The 19,841-nt window shown below is 43.8% G+C and overlaps 1 protein-coding gene across 2 annotated transcripts; it reads right to left on the bottom strand.

Moving 5' to 3' along the window:
- Window positions 1–2,133: 2,133 nt before the first annotated feature.
- LOC138838808 (protein O-glucosyltransferase 3-like) lies at window positions 2,134–19,228 on the bottom strand. Of its 2 annotated transcripts, XM_070038158.1 has the most exons (9): window positions 19,018–19,228; window positions 17,285–17,482; window positions 15,356–15,639; window positions 14,142–14,358; window positions 11,816–12,012; window positions 10,625–10,819; window positions 6,941–7,045; window positions 5,165–5,321; window positions 2,134–4,665 (listed from the first exon to the last, which is right to left on the bottom strand). In XM_070038158.1, exons 1-8 carry the CDS (start codon window positions 19,226–19,228, stop codon window positions 5,196–5,198), a joined length of 1,533 nt encoding a protein of 510 aa, XP_069894259.1. In that variant the 3' UTR covers window positions 2,134–4,665; window positions 5,165–5,195. The 2 variants fall into 2 exon arrangements, with proteins under 2 accessions (XP_069894259.1, XP_069894258.1); XM_070038157.1 differs by having other exon boundaries at window positions 2,167–5,321.
- Window positions 19,229–19,841: the final 613 nt, after the last annotated feature.

Here is a 19,841-nt window from a genome sequence, read left to right as displayed (position 1 = left end):
GAAAACTGAAGTGGTACTATGGCTCAGAGTGGTAGAGTGTTAGCCTTGAGTAGAAAAGCTTAGGGACAGCACCTTGGCTCTGAGTTCAAGCCCCATGACTAACAAAAGAAAAAAAATTAAATACTATGAAACTAATTCAATAATTCAAAACAATTTTTAATGTTGAGAATAAAATGTAAAACATATTTAATGCATAAAACCTAGTTTAAACACTTTAACAATAAGCTCTGCATATTCTAATGGAGTGTTTAAGATAGTTTTGCTTCCTCGTTATCAGGGAAGAATTTCTCTTTACCAACCATATAAGGTAAGAAATAGAAGCCAGGGGTAGGTGCCCTGTCATTTTGGCTATTCAATAGAGTGAGATCAAGATTCAAAGTGAGCCTCTGCAGAAAAGACATGTGAGACATCACCAATTAACCAGCAAAAAGTCTGAAATAGAGCTGTGGTTCAAGTAGGAAAGCACTAGCCTTGAAAGAAAAAAATAAAGCTCAGGGATAGCACCCATCCCTGAATTTAAGAACCATGACCAACACACACACACACACACACACACACACACACACACACAAAACTTTAAAAAAAAGAGTTGATATGAGAAAGGATAAATTCTTCACTGTAGGGGGAGAGAATGCACAATTAAATCCTATTTCTTTCCCTTGCACTTTCGCACTGGAACAAACTCCAATAGACAAGGCTGTCCGGGAGCATGACATCTTTTAAGATTGTAGAATGTATTTCATGTAGTTAAAATAAAGAAAAAACTCAAAGTTGCCAGGCTTGGTGACAGGTCTGAAATCTCATGTCTGCCATGCCAGCACTGGGAATGCTGAGGCAGGAGGATCTTTTTTTTTTCTTTTTTAACATTTTATTATTGCTATCTTTAAGTAGTTATACAACGAGGTTCCCATTCTACAGAACAGTATATGAGTACAAGTGTCTGATGACATTGTCACCATCGCTGGCAGGAGGATCTTGATGTTGAGGCCAGCTATGAACTGGGCAAGGCCTTTTTATGAGTCCCAGTTTTGCTCCTTCTGAAACCAGCTCAATTTCTGTCTGACTAATCTTGCACCAATGTTACTGGGCCCTACAGGTCCCAGTCCTGTATCTGTTACCATTTGCAAATCCAGTGTGGATAAAAATATTTGCTCAAACAGGCCAGGGGCTTAGCTTAGTGAATGACGCTTGCCTAGCAAGCCTGTAGGCCTGAGGTGTACCCCAACCACTACAGCAACAAACAAAATCCCCAGATGTTTGCTCAGACAAAGCATAAATGTAAGGTATCTTGGAATATCAGAGAGAATATACTCACAACTCCCATATAGAACAAGAGATCAGCTCTAAAGGCATAGTGGGCTCCTTACCTCATTCTGCTGGAGTCCCTGGAGCTCCGTGTACACCTTGATTTCTATGCCAGGACTGCCAAAAGGAAAATTCCTTGGGCCGATAATTTATTCCAATTTATTTGAGTGATGCATGAATCACACAGCTTCCTGAACCAAAGTGTGTTCTGCAAACCCGCAGTCAACCCCCCAGGTCCTACAGCATTTATAGCAAAACACAAACAAGGCCTAGAATACAACTTAACTGGCCATAGCCTAGTCCTGCAGTCATTGTGCACTGGCCACAGTCTAATCCTGTAGTCAATTTATTGCACCTTAATTCATGAATTGTTTGCAACCTAATCAGTGAACTGGCTACTGGGGCTGCTGTAACTGAGCCAAAGTTTAGTTCTGGGCGGAGGGCAGAGAAGACTTGGAACAGCTGAGCTTGGGTTTTAGTGACTTAGGGATAACTCCACAGAGGTTGATACCCTATGGGGGAAAACAGTTCCTGGAAATAGTAAACTATAGTTCTGCACAAGAAACGAGGATTTTTTTTTTTAAATGTAGGGGTTGGCTAACTTTCCTTTGATGTCAGCACCACAAGGATACGTCCTTTTCTTCCAGGTACAAATGTTATGTAGTTCTAACCTTGGCCTCACACTGCCTTTCCTTCATTTTGCCTTCTCTTGTATTTTCAGGATCAACTGGAAAGAATAATGTCCATGCAGGAGGTGTGGTGCAAGTGGCGGAGCCACCTGCCTTCCAAAGTTGTAAGTTCAAGCCCCAGTGCTGCTAAAAGAAATTAACTTGGCATTGAGTCCATTGTTTTTCTATAATATTATTTCTCTCCCATGCGAGTCAGAGTGGTGGTGATAAAAGTTTTGACATTTATTTATGAAGACAATTATGACTAACTCAGTTACAGAAATACCATGGGTTCAAGTGGTGGCAATCGCTTTAAAAAAAACCAATGGATCTTTTCAAATTTTATTTAGAAAAACTGTGATGCATTTTTAAAGTGTTTGCAATAAAATTGTGATGTAAAATTATAGACACAAAAGTTAAAAACAGTATAATGGGAAACAAAAATATCCGTTTTCTTTTCCTAGTTACATCTTTTGTATGTATGTTGTACTTTGACAGTTGAAAATTTACAATTTGAATCATATATATGGTAGAAAAGCAACTGAAATACTATAAAAAGGCATAAAATAAAAAAGTAAAGATTCTTCTCCTCATTCTTTTTTTCAGACAGACACTCCTTTTATACTTCTACACTTCCCAACATTTTGGTTTTAACACAAATGGCTTCACATTATATTTACAGACACAATCATAGAAATCTCTCATGATAGTGCTGTTGAAACAACTTAATTCTTTATAATGTTTACCCACAATTCCTTCATTTAGCAGTATCCAGGCAACACCCTAATGATGCTCCTCAAGGTGTTTCTGGGTTGTGGAAATGAATATGCTGTCTGCTCCTTCAGACTAACTTTGTGTCCTTTGTGTCCAGCCAGAAGATGACAAGCTGACCTGTGACCTCACCTTCATGTCATGATGGACTGCAACCTCTGAGCACAAACAAACCCCTCTTCCTTTAGCATGTTTTTTTCTCCAGTCTTCTGTCACAGAGACAGAAAAGGAACACACAAGTCTCCTTTTTATCTCTTTCCTGTTCAACTTGCTTTCAAGTATTCCAACCTTTTGGTCTATCAAGGTGATATCAAGGTACTTGTGGCTCATACCTGTAAGCTCAGGAGCCTGAGATCTGAGGATTGTGGTTCAAAGCCAGCCTGGGCAGGAAAGCCCCTGAGACTCTTATCTCTGATTAACCATCAGAAAACCAGAAGTGGACCTGTAGCTCTTCAGTGGGAGAGTGCTTGCCTTGAGCAAAAGAGCTCAGGGACAGCACTCAGGCCCTGAGTTCAAGCCCACTACAAAAATAAAATAAAACACTAAAAGATGCAAAGTGTTTCTCGCAGACATCTGACAGTTGAGGGGAATAGGGAGAACCTTTCTTTCCATAATCCCAATTTTGATAAGCTCCAACCTTTATGTGCAAAGTTTGTAAGAAATACACTCCAGAGGGTGTGGGTGAAGGGCGTGGTCTCCAGACAGCCAGTCCTTTATGTCACATTTGCACACTCAAATTTAAACAGCTGCTCAGACGCTTGGCTTGACCATAAGGTTCTGAAGTTTGGTTTGGCTTTTGTCTAGTTACAAAACTAGCCCTGTGTGTTCTTTCTGTTCTTCAGGAAGAACAGGCAGGGCCAAATGGCAATTGTGTTTTCAAGATTAAATATTTCAATTAGGGGAATAAGTCTTTTTACACTGGGAGTGTAGATAATTCTTTTTTTTTTTTTCCTTTGGTCTGTCATGGGGCTTGAACTCAGGGTCTGGGCGCTGTCCCTGAGCTTTTTCACTCAAGGCTAGCACTCTCCCTCTTTGATCCACAGTGCCACTTCCATTTTGGGGTGGTTAATTGGAGGTAAGAGTTTTATGGACTTTCCTGCTGTGGCTGACTTTGAACTAGGATTCTCAGATCTCAGCTTTCTGAGTAGCTAGATCACAGCACCTGGCCACATAATTCTGTCAGCAGGTGAATCTTAGATCGAAAGTACTCCAAAATCAAATTGCTAATCTAATCTTAGCAGTGCAAGGCAGCCCACAAAATAGAGGACAAGGGGAGTGAGGAATGAATAGTGGCCTGTTTTTGGCTTATGAGTAACTCCCAGGACTCTGGGTTTCCTGGAGATGCTATGCAAGTTTCCATATCTGCAAGGATCATTTTTAAAAGTTAATAATAATTCAGAATTCCTGCCACTACACTTACTGTTCACAGTTCACTACAGAGCCAATGAAAGATGCCCATAGGGTACCATGAGCTACACTAAGGACTGAAGGCCTGGATAGGGCATACAACCAGAGACTAGAAATCACCAACTTGAGGCACAATTCTTTCTTAATTTTGTTTCAGGCTTTGGAAAAAAATTAACCAAAAAGATATGAATAGGGTTTTTAAATAATACAGCATATGTGCTAGTACTGGGGTTTTAACTCAGGGCCTCACCTGTCCCTTAGCTTTTTTTTTTGCTCAAGGTTGATGCTCTACCACTTGAAACACAGCTCCATTTCCAGCTCTGTACTGGTTAAATGGAGATAAGAGTCTCTCAGATTTTTCTACCCAGGATTGCTTTGAGCCATCATCCTCAGATCTGAGCCTCCTGTGTAGCTGGGGTTATGGGCATGAGCCACCAGTGTTCAGTTAACTCTTGTTTTTTTAATTCTTCTCATCAGGCCTTCTAAGTGGAGGCTGCCAGTATTGGAAATTGTGCTGTGAGGAGGAGACAAAGAAGACCTGATCAGATACTTTCCCTTCCTAATTGGAAGCAAGCATGAGAAAGTGAACAGGAGATAAAAATTGACCCATAAAGTGATGTCAACAGATTTATAGAAGATGGTTTCCATTTGGCATGCCTCCCTATCTTCTACAAGCCTCAAGTACTCTTCTTTAGAGAAACCATGATGCCAGCTAAGAACAGTTTTTCCTCAAAAGAAATTAATACCCAAGTATACTGAATAATACTTGCTCAAATACTGCTGTATCCATTCATGATATGCAAAGTTACTAAGAGAACTCTCTCTTTTCTCTCCTTGTTGTTTTCTTGATATACGGTTTATTCTTTGTAGCCCAGGCTGGACTCCAACTCATGATCCTCCTGTCTCAGCCTTCCCGGTGCTGGGATTACAAGTGTGTGCTATTATACCCAGATTCTTCCACACTTTTGGTTTTTCTTCCCACAGTTTAGCATCTATATTAAGTTGTTCCTTACAGGTGTAGCTGGAGAGTGAATCTGGGGTGCGTTAAAGTTCTTCCCTTATGGACCTTTTCCTGAGACACTGGCAGATGGATGTGTTGTCATCTGGCTGAGGAACAAGTTCCATTCCATCACGGATCTCAGGTTGGCTGGACTGGCGCTCCGCATATTTCTGAAATGTGTGTTTGAAAGCCACTGAGTGATTGGTACTCCCCACCTCCAATCATTATGCTTCACTATAAAACCAAAGCTCTAGTTTATTCTGGTCCTACAGTTTTTTTTTTCTTTCTTCTTTTTTTCTTTTTCTTTTTTTTTGGTCAGTCCTGAGGCTTGAACTCAGGGCCTGGGCTCTGTCCCTGAGCTTCTTTTGCTCAAGGCTAGCACTATACCACTTGAGCCACAATGCCACTTCTGGCTTTTTCTGTGTATGTGGTACTGATGAATCAAACCCAGGGCTTCTTGCATGCTAGGCAAGAAGCTACTGCTAAGCCATATTCCTAGGCCCTCAAACCCACAATTTTATGAGCAAAAAGAACCTGTTCAAAAAGAGACATGAAGCCAAATGTCCCCACATGAAATGTCTCCTCAATTTGTTACATGAACACTTAACATACTGAATATTTAAATCAGCAAACCAAGAGGAAAAGCAATTAAGATGAAGTAAGTAGTCACACATCTCCTTCCCTTTAGGTCTGGATTTATTATTTTGGTGGCCTTGGATTTTGAATTCAAGATCTTAAGCACCTACCACCCTCAACCGGTTTTGCTTGAGTTGTTTTTCAGACAGGGTCTCCCATTTTTTTCTCTTTTTGGCTTCAGCCAGTCTCAAATAGAGACTATACCTATACCTATTATTTCCATGAATCTGGGATGATAAACATGTACCACCATGCCTAGCTTATTAGCTGAGTTGGGGGTTTATTAACATTTTTGTCTGGGCTGGTCTTGAACTCTGATCCTCCTGATCTCTACTTCTCATGTAGCTGGGATTATAGGTATAACCTACCATGTCTAGCCCCCATACCCATTTTTTTTTAAATGGCAACAGGCCTATGAAATGTTCTATTCTGGCCACTGACTGGGCTTTTCCTATGCATTTGTTATTTCACTTCAGTGGTTCTGTAAACATTTAGCTGTGTATTCCTGGAGATCCAAGCAAACCTGACAGAACAGTGCTGTAAGTAGCTGATCCTAATGATTATTTCCTGGGAAGACACTTCTACTATTGACAATTAAAGCCAGGCCAGGCAAGAGGACAGACCCATCTCAGAGAAGGTAAGGCATAAGAGGACATTCACTTCCATTTCTACCCCCTAGAAAAGAAGCTGAAGCTAACGGGGTTGGAATCATGGCTCAAGTGATAGAACACAGCCAGGGTTGGAAGTGTGGCTCAGTTGGTAGAGTGCCAGCCAATGAGCCAAAACATCAGGTACTAAGTTCAAGTCCTGGTCTTAGAAAAAGAAAGAAAGAAAAGAAGGAAGGAAGGGAGGGAGTGAAGGAGGGAAGGAGAGAAGAAGGAAGGAAGGAAGGAAGGAAGGAAGAAGGAAGGAGGAAAGGAAGGAAGGCAGGAAGGCAGGAAGGAAGAAGGAAGGAGGGAAGGAAGGAAGGAAGGAAGGAAGGAAAGAAGGAAGGAAGAGAGCTAGAACACATATGAGCAGACAAGAGGCCTGAGTAAGCCAGAGTTCCACAGGCTGACTCTCTGATCCCTTCAGGAAGCAAAGAAGAAGTTGGTAAGGCCAGGCACATGGTCCTAGGCCTGCTGACCCCATAGGATGGGCACCCTGGACTGACCTGCAGCACGCTGTAGTAGTAGCAGTAAAGCCGGTGTGGCTGCAGCAGTTCCCGGGTGGCTGCCTGCCCTGCTCTTGCAATCTTCTCTGCTTCTTCATCATTGTCCTGAGAGGTTTTCAAAAAAAAGGCATAACAATTACTCATGCAGCTGAGAAAGAAAGTGATCCAAGGCGGAGGAAGGAGAGATGTGGGGTTAAATGTGAAGGAGAGATCATAACGGAAATACAACTTGCGAATGCTTTGGAAAGAGTGGACTTTCCCAGTCATCTCTGAGATGTCCCACAGTGCCACAATGCTGCCCCGATCCTATTTCCTGATTTCTAGCACTGGAAGAAAGGGTGGGGACTGTCAGGTGTCCTAGCCTAGTGTTCTTTGCTTAAGACTCAAATGAATCAATTTTCATATTAAAACATCCTTGAAGCTGGGCACTGGTGGCTCATAGTGTCTGGGCACTCTCAGCCTCATATTCAGGAGGCTGAGATCTAAGGATCATGGTTCAAAGCAAGCCCAGGCAATAAAGTCCATGAGATTCTTACCTTCAATTAACCACCAAAAAGCTAGAAGTGGAACTGTGGCTCAAGCGGTAGAGTACTAGCCTTGAACAAAAAGCTCAGAGACAACACGTAGGCCCTGAGTTCAAGCCAAGGACTAGCACAAAAAAAGAAGAAAAAAATCTTTTAAAAGCTTCTTTCCTTCTACTTTCCCTCCCTCCCTCCTCTATCCCTTCTTCACTTTCTTCATTTATTTTTTTTATTATTTTTTTGGGGGGGGTCCGGTTGTGGGGCCTGAACTCTGGGCCTGGGTGCTGTCCCTCAGCTCTTCAGCTCAAGGCTAGCACTCTACCACTTGAGCCACAGCGCCACCTCCAGCTTTTTTCTTTTTGTTTATGTGGTGCTGAGGAATCGAACCCAGGGCCTCAGGCATGCAAGGCAAGCGCTCTACCACTGAGCTACCTTCCCAGCCCCTTCATTTATTTTTTTGTGCCAATGCAAAGCCTTGTGCTCTCCCTTGACTCTTTTAGCTCAAGGCTGGCATTCTACCACTTGAACTACACCTATACTTCTGTCTCTTTGCTGACTAATTGGCGATAAGAGTCTCAGATTTATCCGCCCAGGCTGGCTTTGAACTGCAATCCTTAGATCTCCGACTTCCAAGTAGCTAGGATTATAGGTGGAATAAAAGTTTCATTTAAATGTGCTATCAGAGGCAATAACTTTTGTTATAAAGTGGTACTGATGAAAGATGACATTATTGCTGTAATCAAGAAAATTGATTCCTTTGGACCCACTGGTTATGCTAAAGGTCTGGGCAGCGTGCCTAATTATATGTTCAGAAAATAGGCCTACCACACTGCCAAGAGAAAAAAGCCATTTGCTAGCAATTGTGGGTATCATAAAGGATCACAAAAATAATTCTGCCCAGTTCTTCCTATAACCAAATATTGCTTCTCAGAAACTTAAAAAGAGAATCAAGTCTTTTAATGGAAGGATAAAGTTTTATAGGTTCATAATAAAATTCAAGTTTCTTAATACCTTTTGTATGTGTGTGCCAGTCGTGGGGCTTGTACTCAGAGCTCAAGGCTAGCATTTTACCACTTGAGCCATCACAACTCAACTTGGCTGATATGCTTTTGGAAGTTTATTAGAGATAAGAATCTCGGGGGTGGGGAGGGAATACAGTTGTGGAGATGGGAGGGAAGGGATGGTAGGGGAAAAACAAAGGAGGAGGCAACAATGCTTGATAAGAAATGTACTCATTATCTTGCTCATGTGATTGTAACCCCTCTGAACAGTATTTTTACAATAAAAAACATTTAAAAAAAAAAAGAATCTGGGCTGGGAAGGTGGCTCAGTGGTAGAGCGCTTGCCTTGGATGCTTGAGGCCCTGGGTTCAATTCCTCAGCACCACATAAGCAAAAAGAAAAAAGCCGGAAGTGGCGCTGTGGTTCAAGTGGTAGAGCGTTAGCCTTGAGCTGAAGGCTGAGGGATAGTGCCCAGGCCCAGAGTTCAGGTCCCACAACCGGCCCCCCCACCCCCCCCCCCCCAAAAAAAAAAAAAAAGAATCTCACTGACTTTTCTCCCTCGGCTGGATTTGAACCACAATCCTCAGATCTCAGTTGCCTAAGTAGCTAGAATTACAAACATTAGCCACTGGTGCCCAGCTATACTGTTGCTTTTTTTTTTTTCATTATTTAGAGAATACTTTATTAGTTTCTGTAATCAAACCCATGTAGATAAGACCTTACATATTTAATACAGTGCTTTTATAACCTTGTTATAAAATGGAAAAAAATAACATTTCTAGACTAATTTCTATCCAATGCCAACTCAACCCGGTAAAAAGTTGACAGCACAGCTAAAGTTTCCCAAAATTCAAATTTTATATATATACATATACATATATTTATATAAAAAGACCAGTAATAGCAGTATGTTATGCATCAATAGCAGCAACAGCTTTTCTAGGTTCTGCAGGCATCTGAACAAAATTAGACATCTAGCACATCCATTAATAAAAAGAAAATAAGATAAAAAACAAAACCCCAGAAAAATGAGAAGTTCTGTAACTGTTGTGGTACCTGGCACCATTTTTTTAATTAGCTTCTCAATCATCATCTGCAAGGAAAACATTCTTTTTTTTTTTTTGGGTTCGGTCGTGGGGCCTGAACTCTGGGCCTGGGCGCTGTCCCTCAGCTCTAGGCTAGCGCTCTACCACTTGAGCCACAGCGTCACTTCTGGCTTTTTCTTTTTTGCTTATGTGGTGCTGAGGAATCGAACCCAGGGCCTCATGCATGCAAGGCAAGGGCTCTACCACTGAGCCACCTTCCCAGCCCCAAGGAAAACATTCTTGAGTAACATCATTAGAAACAGCTCTGACAGCCAGGCACTGGTGGCTCATGCCTGTAATCCTAGCAACTCAGGAGGCTGAGATCTGAGGACTGTGGTTCAAAGCAGCCCAGGCAGGAACGTCCATGAGACTCTTATCTCCAATTAACTACCAGAAAATCGGAAATGGTGCTATGGCTCGAGTAGTAGAGTGCTCACATTGAACTGAAGAGCTCAGGGACAGCACCCAGGCCCAGAGTTCAAGCCCCATGACTGACAAGACAACAACAACAACAACAACAACAAAAAAAAAACAGCTCTGATAAAGCAAAGTCACTACTACATATCATAAAGCAGGTACAAGGTATTTTATACTCACAGAGAAATGATACAATACTGTCCTACCCGTTCTTTGTTTTTTTTTTTTTTTTTTTAAGAAACTCCTATTTTATCATGAACTTGGGATGTTGGATCACCTGCATTGGTGAAGAACTTGTGCTTTTATTCTATGTGACGGGGAAAATGTGTCATATGGTAGCCATAGTTATTTCCTTATACATAAGTCCTTTCATTCTGCTCTTTTCAACTTGTGTGTTACATTTTGTATGTTATATATGTGTATCCATGTGTGCATATATACATTGTAATTCATTTAGAAAATCTATATTCAGTGTAACACTGTACTTCCAATGTTGAAATGATTCTGATATTGATTCTTTAGATAATTCAAGGGAGCCAAAACATCAGAAGATCACAGTTTTCATCGACTGTGTCAAGTTCAATGGCCTGTGATAGAACTCGGCTCATCTACACTGGTGCCTTGAGGTGAAAACACGGATGAAAACAGTGGGGGACGTACCTTGGCCCATTGAATTTTCTCTAGTAAGTCGCTGAGATTTCTTTTCACTGGAACATAATGCTTCCAGGGCTGTAGTTCCGTGTAGAAATGTTCATAATAAGGCGAGTCCTGTTTCAGAACCAGGCTGTCTCCTAGCATGAGATACGGGAACCTGTATGCAGCCACCGTCCCATCCATGTTCACCTGGTACTTGTACTGAGAGATTGCAAAATACAACCATGAACACTCTGCTTTACTTCAGCTCCTTATCCACACTGTACTACTAGAGAGGAACTGTTTTCCATTTCCCAACTTTTTTTTTTTTTTTTTTTTGGTGGTCGTGGGTGTGGAACTCAGGGCCTGGGCATTGTCCCTGCTTTGAGCTCAAGGCTAGAGCTTTACCACTTAGAGCCACAGTTCCTCTTTCAAGCTTTTTGGTCATTAACTGCAGATAAGAGTTTCATAGAGTTTCCTACCTTGGCTGGCTTTGAACCACAATCCTCAGTAGCTGAGTAGCTAGGATTACAGGTGTGAGTAACCAACCAGTGCCCAGCACCTTTTTCGTTTTTTCTGTGCTAGAACTCAAACCCAGGGCCTTATATGCCTGCTATGCAAATGTCCACCACTGGGCCACACCCACTATTACTTCTTAAGTAACCGAGGCCAAGTTGTTTCCTATGCAGCCATTAGATGAGCCATGTAGCTCACATCCTGGTTTCCTTTGGGCCTCATATGATGCTCCATGGAGACAGGCAGGCACCGTAAGTGTCTAGAGAGATGGAGGTCTCACAGTTCATAGCACTGGCAGGACTTAATATCCAACTCCAACTCCTATTTTCCTGAGCTCCTTATTTCCAAAGACATATGAGATCCCTTGATGTAAAAGACATTTATGTTCCAAGTTTATTATAACAACAACAACAACAAAAAAAAACCCAAGAGAAATAAATAAAGCCAAACCTCAAGTTCACCCTTTAAACTATATTTTAAACATGAAATTTAGTTTGGTGGACAGACTTAACAACCACCACCAAAGCAACAACAGTGAGAGTTTTGTACTTCCCTGAGTCTGATAAAGTATGAAAGTACATCTCAGTTTACAAGATAGAAGAAATATGTCTAAATCCATCTAGCTGGTAGACTTGGAAGACGAATGGATCATGGACACAAGTTTACTAGGTAACAGCCACGTAGGAAGTCTCAAATGCATACCTTAAAAAAATCAAAGAATCCCATCAACTTGGCTTTTCCCAGTTCCTTCTCTTTCTCTTGGAAAAAGAAATATCCTGTAATTCCTGCATCCACTAGCTGTGGATTTTCTTTGGACAGCTGTACCAACTGCAGCCTCTCTTCTCGGCTATCTCTACCTCGGAAGAAAGCTTTCTCTGTTTTGTTGATCCAGGAAGGCCCTAGAAGTTTGAGGCCATAAAAGATTGATTATCAATTTGACATTTTCATATGGTATCTACAATCATCTTTAATTCCCTATTATCATTTAAGATGTTAATGATCTTTCACCACCAATCCATTCTGTACAAAGTATTTCTCAAAGATATGGGATTGCCTCAATTGGTCAGAGATACTTGCAAAAGCAAAGCTTTTATTTGCTGTATTAAAGAATGTTCCTGCTGGGTGCTGGTGGCTCAAGCCTGTAATCCCAGCTACTCAGGAGGCTGAGATCTGAGGATCACTATTCAAAGCCAGCCCGGGCAAGAAAGTTCATGAGACTCTTTTTTTTTTTTTTTAAATTTTATTTTATTTTATTTGTGAACATACTGTACAGAGGAGTTACAATTACATGGGCAGGATAATGCGTACATTTCTTACCAAGCATTGCAGCCTCCTCCTGTGTTTACCCTTCACATCCCTTCCCAGCCTCCCCCCTCCCCCCCAATGTTCATGAGACTCTTATCTCCCATTAACCACCAGAAAACTGGAAGTGGTGCTGTGGCTCAAGTGGTAGAATGCTAGCCTTGAGCTGAAGAACTAAGGGACAGCACCCAGGCCCAGAGTTCAAGACCCGTGGCTCATGCCTGTAATTCTAGCTCCCAGGAGACTGATATGTAAGGATTGTGGTTTGAAGTCAATCTGGATAAGAAAGTCTGTGAGAGTCTTATCTCCAATTGACAACCAAAAAAAGCTGGAAATGGAGCTATGGCTCAAGTTTTAGAGCACTAGCTTTGAGCAAAAGAGCTCAGGGAGAGTGCCTAGGCCCTGAGTTCAAGCCTCAGGACTGTCAAAAAATAATTTTTTAAAAAAATGCTCCAATTATACCCATTTGTCTATTAATGAGTGTTCACACTGGAGTTGATTTTTTTTGTTTTTGTTTTTTTTTTTATCATACAAAACCGAGAGATCTCCAGAATAACATTGGGCCAAGTTCAAAGCTAAAAGTGGTGGCTTCTTTCATATTTTGTTTTTCACAATCAAACATGAACTAGGCTTTTGTTCTTAGGGTGACCAGAAAAAATTGCCCAGCTAAGTAACACTCACAAATCTAGGGTTTGAACTCAAGAGCTTACACTGGGTAGGCAGATGTTTTACTATTTGAGCTAAGCTTCCTGAGCGGTTTGTTTTCTTTCTGGTTATTTTGGAGATGGAGTCTAGCAAACTTTTCTTCTGTCCAGGCTGCCTTGAAATATAATCCTCTAGATCTCAGCCTCCTGGGTGGCTAACACTAGGATTATAGGCATGAACCACCAGCATCCAGCAATATTTGGAACTTTCTAATCCTTAGTCTGCTCAGCATTTTAAATATAGAAAGGACTTCCTCCCCTGTTTTCTAATATGCTATTAAACATAAACATACAAACCAAGTAATGTGCATATATCTATATCTTCTCTTTTTTTTTTGGTCGGTCGTGGGGCTTGAACTCTGGGCTTGGGGGCTGTCCCTGAGCTCTTCAGCTCAAGGCGAGTGCTCTACCACTTGAGCCACAGCACCACTTCTTCAAAATTCTCTCTCATTTCAACTGACAATAAAAGGCTCTACTGTTGGAATTAAATGAAAGCTTCGCTGAATACATCCGTTTTCAAAAGGCATATACAAAGGACTAAACTCTGAAGGTTGGTTTGGGCATAACTAGTGCAAAAAAGGCATTTTTCTTTTACCAGTCCTAGGCTTGAACGCAGAGTCTGGGAGATGTCCCAGAGCTTTTTCAGCTTGAGCCATGGTTCCACTTCCAATTTTTTTTTTGTACTTTCCTGCCCAGGCTGGCTTTGAACCATTATCTTCAGATTTCAGCCTCCTGAATAGCTAGGATTGCAGGTGTAAGCCAAAAGCTCCCACCTCCAATGACATATTTTTAATTTTTAGATCAGAAGAAGAAGAATACTGAACAAATCATTTGGGCATTTGGTTGCCTCTTCCTCTTCCCCCTTCATAGGGCTGGGGATTGAACTCAGGGCCTTGCAGACGCTAGACCAAGCAGTTAACTACTGTATTACTCCCCCAAATCTATTGTTGAAAAATAAGAATAATTATTTAAATGTACATATATACTACTTCTACATGGTTTTCCTAGAGAAGAACACTTACCTGTATGCCCTTGAATGGAAAGGAGATCATTTGTAACACCCCTCATGGCTTCTAGGGTGGAGTGAGTGATGTCATAGGTTGGAAGGATAATGTCTCTGGAATCCAGAGAACCACACCAGGAAATGATAGCCAGAGGCCGAGGGCTTTCCTTGACCTTCCGATGCTCCAAGGGCCAGTCTCCAAGATTAATGTAAAATTCCAAATCCGGCAGGAGGACCTGAGTAAGCAAAAGTACAAACATCAGTGCTTGGAGGGTCTCAGGCTTTGTTCCTCAGTACTGTAGGAATTCCTTGATTTTCCTGAGTGTTTGTGATGGAGCCGACCACTCAGATCAGGGAGAAAGGACAAGGATGCCTCTCGGTCATGAACCAGTCAGCAAATCCCAGGGGAAGATCCTGCACCAGGGAATTCATTTAGCCAGAAGTCAGAGGTGGCATCTGCGATTGGTTATAGAAGTAGACATGGGTGGCTTTAGAATCCTCTCTGCCAACAGGCTAAGCAACCATTGACACAGTCAATGCCTTGACACATCTACCTTTGTCTCCAAAATCTGCCACCCCATTCTCATCTCATGGTTGAAGCCTTTGCTGAGACCCTTAGTATCACTGGCCTAAGAAGCTGCAAGAGCTTCCTCATTAGGAGCTGTCCATGTAGCTGTCCAAGTCACGCACATATGTCTGTATGTGTGTGTATGTATGCGCACATGCATGAATGCTGGTACTGGGTCTTGAACTCAGTGCCTAGGCTGTCCCTCAACTTTGTTGCTGAAGCTGATGCTCTCCCACTTAAGCCAGACCTCCATTTCTGGCTTTTTGGTGTTTCATTGAAGATACGAGTCTCAGATTTTTTTGCCCCAACTGGCTTCAAATTGGGATCCTTAGAGCTCAGCCTCCTGAGTAGCTAGGATTTTAGGCGTGAGCCACCGATGCAAGGCAAGCCAGAGAAATTAGAGTAGTGACTCAAAGGCGGTAAACATTTGAACGTTCACAGAGACCCTGTGTGTGCCCATATGGCCCACCTTCCTGGGATAGAGGTTCAAGCCATTTAATTTATATAAGAAAGAGAGGCTCTCACAAGTTAGAGGCCTTATGAACACTCAGGCGGTAACTTCTCAGCTTGAAATCCATTTTCATCCTTTGCTTCTACACCCTTCCGTGTTACCACAAAATAATCAAACTGTACTATTTTGGGGATCAGTTCATTCATTTTCATACCTTTCTTGCCAGGGAGAGCAAGATCTCATCAGAGAACATTTTGAAATCCGTGTATTTCCCTAGCGATCGCCGGTAAATGTGGTTATTGAGAATTGTGTAGTGAACAACAGCACCCCTCTCTTCCCCAAATCTTTTGGGGACTTCACGTAACATCTGCTGGAGATCGATGCTAGGGAATGAAGTGAAATCTTCTGCAATTTGTGGCTCCTCAAGTGGACAGGAAAGAACTTCCTGCCAGGCCTCAGGATCTTCTGGACACCTGCAGTACTCATGGTATACGGGACCTGGGGAATGCAAACACACAGGGCCACACTCTGTGACAAGTGCCACCACAGGAAATTGCTTCTGTCCTGATGGGAACAAGGATAACTTCTTGCTCAATTCTACTACTATCCAGAGAAAAACTGCCCTGGACAAAATCTGTGAAGTTGGTAATTGCATCACAAAATTTTGGGAGTGTAGTGAGAATCTGCAGAAGGGCAGATTCTCCTAGTGAAGTATAATTAGCTCTAGATTAAATATGGCCCAATTCCATCCCACAAGTTATAAAAGTATAACTGGAAAGAATCAAACTATTTCCAGGTATATCAGTTGCATTTCTGAAAACAAGCTCAAGAAGACAAAATGAAGAGATGAGAAATACATTCAATGGGATTGAGGATAAGTTGGCACTGCAGAATAAAAGATGAGTGAACTAAGCCAGGCACTGATGGCTTATTACACCTGTAATCCTAGCTACATGGGATATTGAGATCTGAGGATCCTGGATCAAAGCCAACCTGGGGCAGAAAAGGCTGTGACACTCTTATCTTCAATTAACCACCAGAAAACTGGAAATAGAGCTATGGTTCAAAGTGGTAGAGCATTAACCTTGACCAAAGAGAGCACAGGGACAGTGCCCAGACCCTGAGTTCAAGTCTCATGACTAACAACAACAACAACAACAACAACAAAAAGATGAGTGAACTAAAGACATAACAATGGAAACTATACAAATTGAAATAGAAAAAGAGTGAAACAGAAAAAAAACTACTTGAGGAAATGCTGGTTAAAATTTTCCAAAATTTGTTGAAACTGTAAGTCTGAAGAATACATGAAACCCCACAAACCAGCAGAAACAAACCAAAACAGAAGAAACATTTTAAAAAAAGAAAAAGAAAAAGAACAGCAAACATAATAACATAAACTGCTCTACCAGATGATAGAGAAAATAATAAAGCAGTGCAGAGGAACCCAAATAATGGTAATAGGTTTATGGTTGGAGACAATACAAATGGGAAAACAGTGGACCAGAATCTTTAACATACTAGAAGGAAAAATAAATCCTTCTACTTGTAATTCTGTAGTTAGTGAAAATGTCTTTTAAAAATGAAAGCAGTGAGGTCAACATTGTCATCTAAGCTACTCAGCAGGCTGAGATCTGAGGATCGCAGTTCCAAGTCAGCCTGGGCAGAAAAGTCTGAGACTCTTATCTCCAGTTAAATCAGAAAAAGCCACAAGTGGTGCCGTGGTTCGTGGCTCAAGTAGTAGAGCAAAAGGAGCAAAAAGAGCTATGGGACAGCACCCAGGCCCAGAGCTCAAGCTACAAGACCGAGAAAAAAAAAAAGGTTTCCACTGTTTACTTTGTTGAAATGGATTTGAAGTCATTATTATCGCCCATTCAGAAAGTTTTGGGACAGGTTTGGGAAGGTGGCTCAGTGCTTGCCTTGCATGCATGAGGCCCTGAGTTCGATTCCTCTGCACCACATAAGCAGAAAAAGCTGGAAATGGTGCTGTTACTCAAGTGGTAGAGTGCTAGCCTTGAGCTGAAGAGCTGAGGGACAGCGCCCAGGCCCAGAGTTCAGGCCCCATGACTGGCAAAAAAAAAAAAAAAATGTCTTGGGACATACCCAGTGGGCTAACTTTGTTACTCTATTAATAACCACTTACCTTTCAGAATATAGGGAGATTGAGCCACATGTTCATCTCCATAAAGGACGTCTATCTTGAGTCCTTCGTTGACAGTATCATATAGTCTATACCTCACCAAAAATGTTCCATCATTCCTATCCAACAGTTTAGGAACCTGAATCCGGACTAACTCCTTAGAAGAAAGAGATTTGACTACTACTCTGAACAATGTTTGACCTGGAAGAAAAACAAATACAGAGATAACTTTACCACTTAATGATTATTATGTCTCAATTATTGGCCAATGGTCTCTAGAATGAAGTTGTTTCCCCCTTTGGTATTGATGGAAAGCAAGAACGATTTCAACTTGCAAGATCCTTGAGGCCAGAGCTATATAGGTCTGGCTCAGGTCTTTAAGTCAATGATCTGATTTAACATTTGGATCATGAGTCATTCACAATAAAGATTTGTTGAATGAACAAAATGGATTAAAGAAGCAAAGAAGAATGTAACTTTCTGCCTATTTGATTTTTTTCCTCCTTTCAGTAACATTGAAGATTTGGTAGCTGGAAATCTACAAACTCTAAGAATGACAAGACCCCTATAGTAATTCAACTTTCTCCTTGTAAAATATGAAAAATGTTTTTTTATATACCATCTTGATATCTAATTATCCTAATTAACTCCATCCCGACCCAGAGAGTCCTGGGCTCCCCCCAACAGGAGCCCACTTCCTGAAGGCAAGTGGAAATACTCAGCGGGACCCACAGGGGAAGAGACACCACCAACGCATCCTGATTACCTCCTGATGAATACTGGTGCCAGCGGGTGGGAGCCCTAAACAGGTAAATTAGGAAATCCTCTGTCAACAACTTGGAACCAGCCAGACCAGTCAAAGGGAGCTGCCACAATGCTTCCTCTTAAGAGGGTAGCCTGGTTCAGGTAGCCACACCTGTAATCCTAGCTACTCAGGAAGCTGAGCTCCGAGGAGGGGAGGTTTGAAGCCAGCCAGGGCAGGAAAGTCCATGACACTCTTATTTCTAATTCACCACCAAAACAACAACAAAACCCGGAAGTGGAGCTGTGGTTCTAGTGGATAGAGTGGTAGCCTGGAGCCAAACAAAGCTCAAGGGACAGCCAGTGCCCAGGCCGTGAGTTCAAGTCCCAGTACTGACAGGGACACATAGACACAAAGAAAGCTCAGGGACAGCGCCCAAGCTCTGAGTTCAAGCCCCGGTACCGACACACACAAACCTCTAATAATACACACACACACACACACACATCTCTAATAATACTATTGTTTGGACCCGGGAGGAGGTCCTTCACCCTTCACAGGGGGGAGAAAAGCCAGATCTCCCGTGATCTGTTATAATCTCAGGAAGAAAAGAAAGCGTGCCCCGCAAGACAGCCTGGCCTGGCCCGTCGGGGCCGGGTGTCAGGGCCGCCGGGCCCGGGCAGTGCAGCGCCCCGCGATTCCCGGCCCGGTGAGTCGGTGCGGGGGGGCCCCCTGCGCGCCGCCCAGACCCGCATGCAGTCACCGACCGGGACGCCCCGGCCCGCACGGGCCCCGCCCCGCATTCCCCTCCCCGCAATCCCGTGCGCAAGGCCCGGGCCTGCCATTCAGTTCTTCCAACTCCCTCCCCCCGGGGCGTGGCGAAGGCGGGAAGAGCGGCTCCGCCGACCCGGGAAAGCGCGACCCGGGCGGGGAGGAGGCCGCGCCGGCGGGCGGCGGGGCGCGCGGGGTGCGGCGCCGCGGGGCCGCGCGCTACCTGGGGGCGATCGCGTGAGGTTGCGGCCCTCGGCGTCGACCGCCTGCAGGTAGAAGTAGCGCACGGGCAGCACGACGGCCGCCTGCAGCCCCGGCCCCCACACCAGACTCCGGGGCGCGCTGACCGGGGCCCCCGGGGCGCCCGCGGCCACTGGCAGGGCGAGCTGCAGCCACAGCGGCGGCAGCAGCAGGGCCCGCGGGCAGAGGCGCATGGTCGGGCTGAGGCGGCGGGAAAGGGCCGGGCCGGGGCTGGTCAGGCTGGATCCGGGCCCACCGGGGCGGGCCTCGGCCTGGCGTTCCCCCCCACCCCCCGGCCCTGGCCCTCCCCGTGCACAGCGCCCTGGGCGGGGCAGGACTGACGCCCCACCCAGGACTGGAGTGGGGAGCCCGGATTCGGGGAGACGGGAGGGGCCGGCTGTGCGTTCCACAGGCAGATGGAGTTGCACAGACTTTCCTGCCCAGGCTGGGCTGGAACCTTGATCCTCTGCATCGCAATATCCCCACCCCTCCAGCACCCAGACACGTGGTGATTGCTCAGGAAGGACTCTGTCGCCATGGGAGGAGACGTCCTGCGTGCCTGGACACGCACCGGGTTTACAAGTTGCGGTGTCCAGGCCTCCCTCTCCTGTCCCTCCCTCCCTCCCTGGCCCCCTCCCTCTCCCTCCTTCCCTGGCCCCTCCCTCCCCCCCCTCCCGCCACAACTCCCTCCACAGCCAGGCACAAGCTCTGTGGTCTCTCTGGCATCAACACCCATTCACACTGGACTAGGATTCCCTCTGCTCACCCTCTTTCCCCTTACCACCTTCCCCTCTTTGACCAAGGATT

This window comes from Dipodomys merriami, unplaced genomic scaffold (assembly GCF_024711535.1).
Source record: "Dipodomys merriami isolate MVZ:Mamm:240054 unplaced genomic scaffold, mDipMer1.0.p SCAF_29, whole genome shotgun sequence".
Classification (NCBI taxonomy): Eukaryota; Metazoa; Chordata; class Mammalia; order Rodentia; family Heteromyidae; genus Dipodomys; species Dipodomys merriami.
The sequence above is the reverse complement of the archived record's forward strand: the minus strand, read 5'-3'. Positions and strand labels throughout refer to the sequence as shown.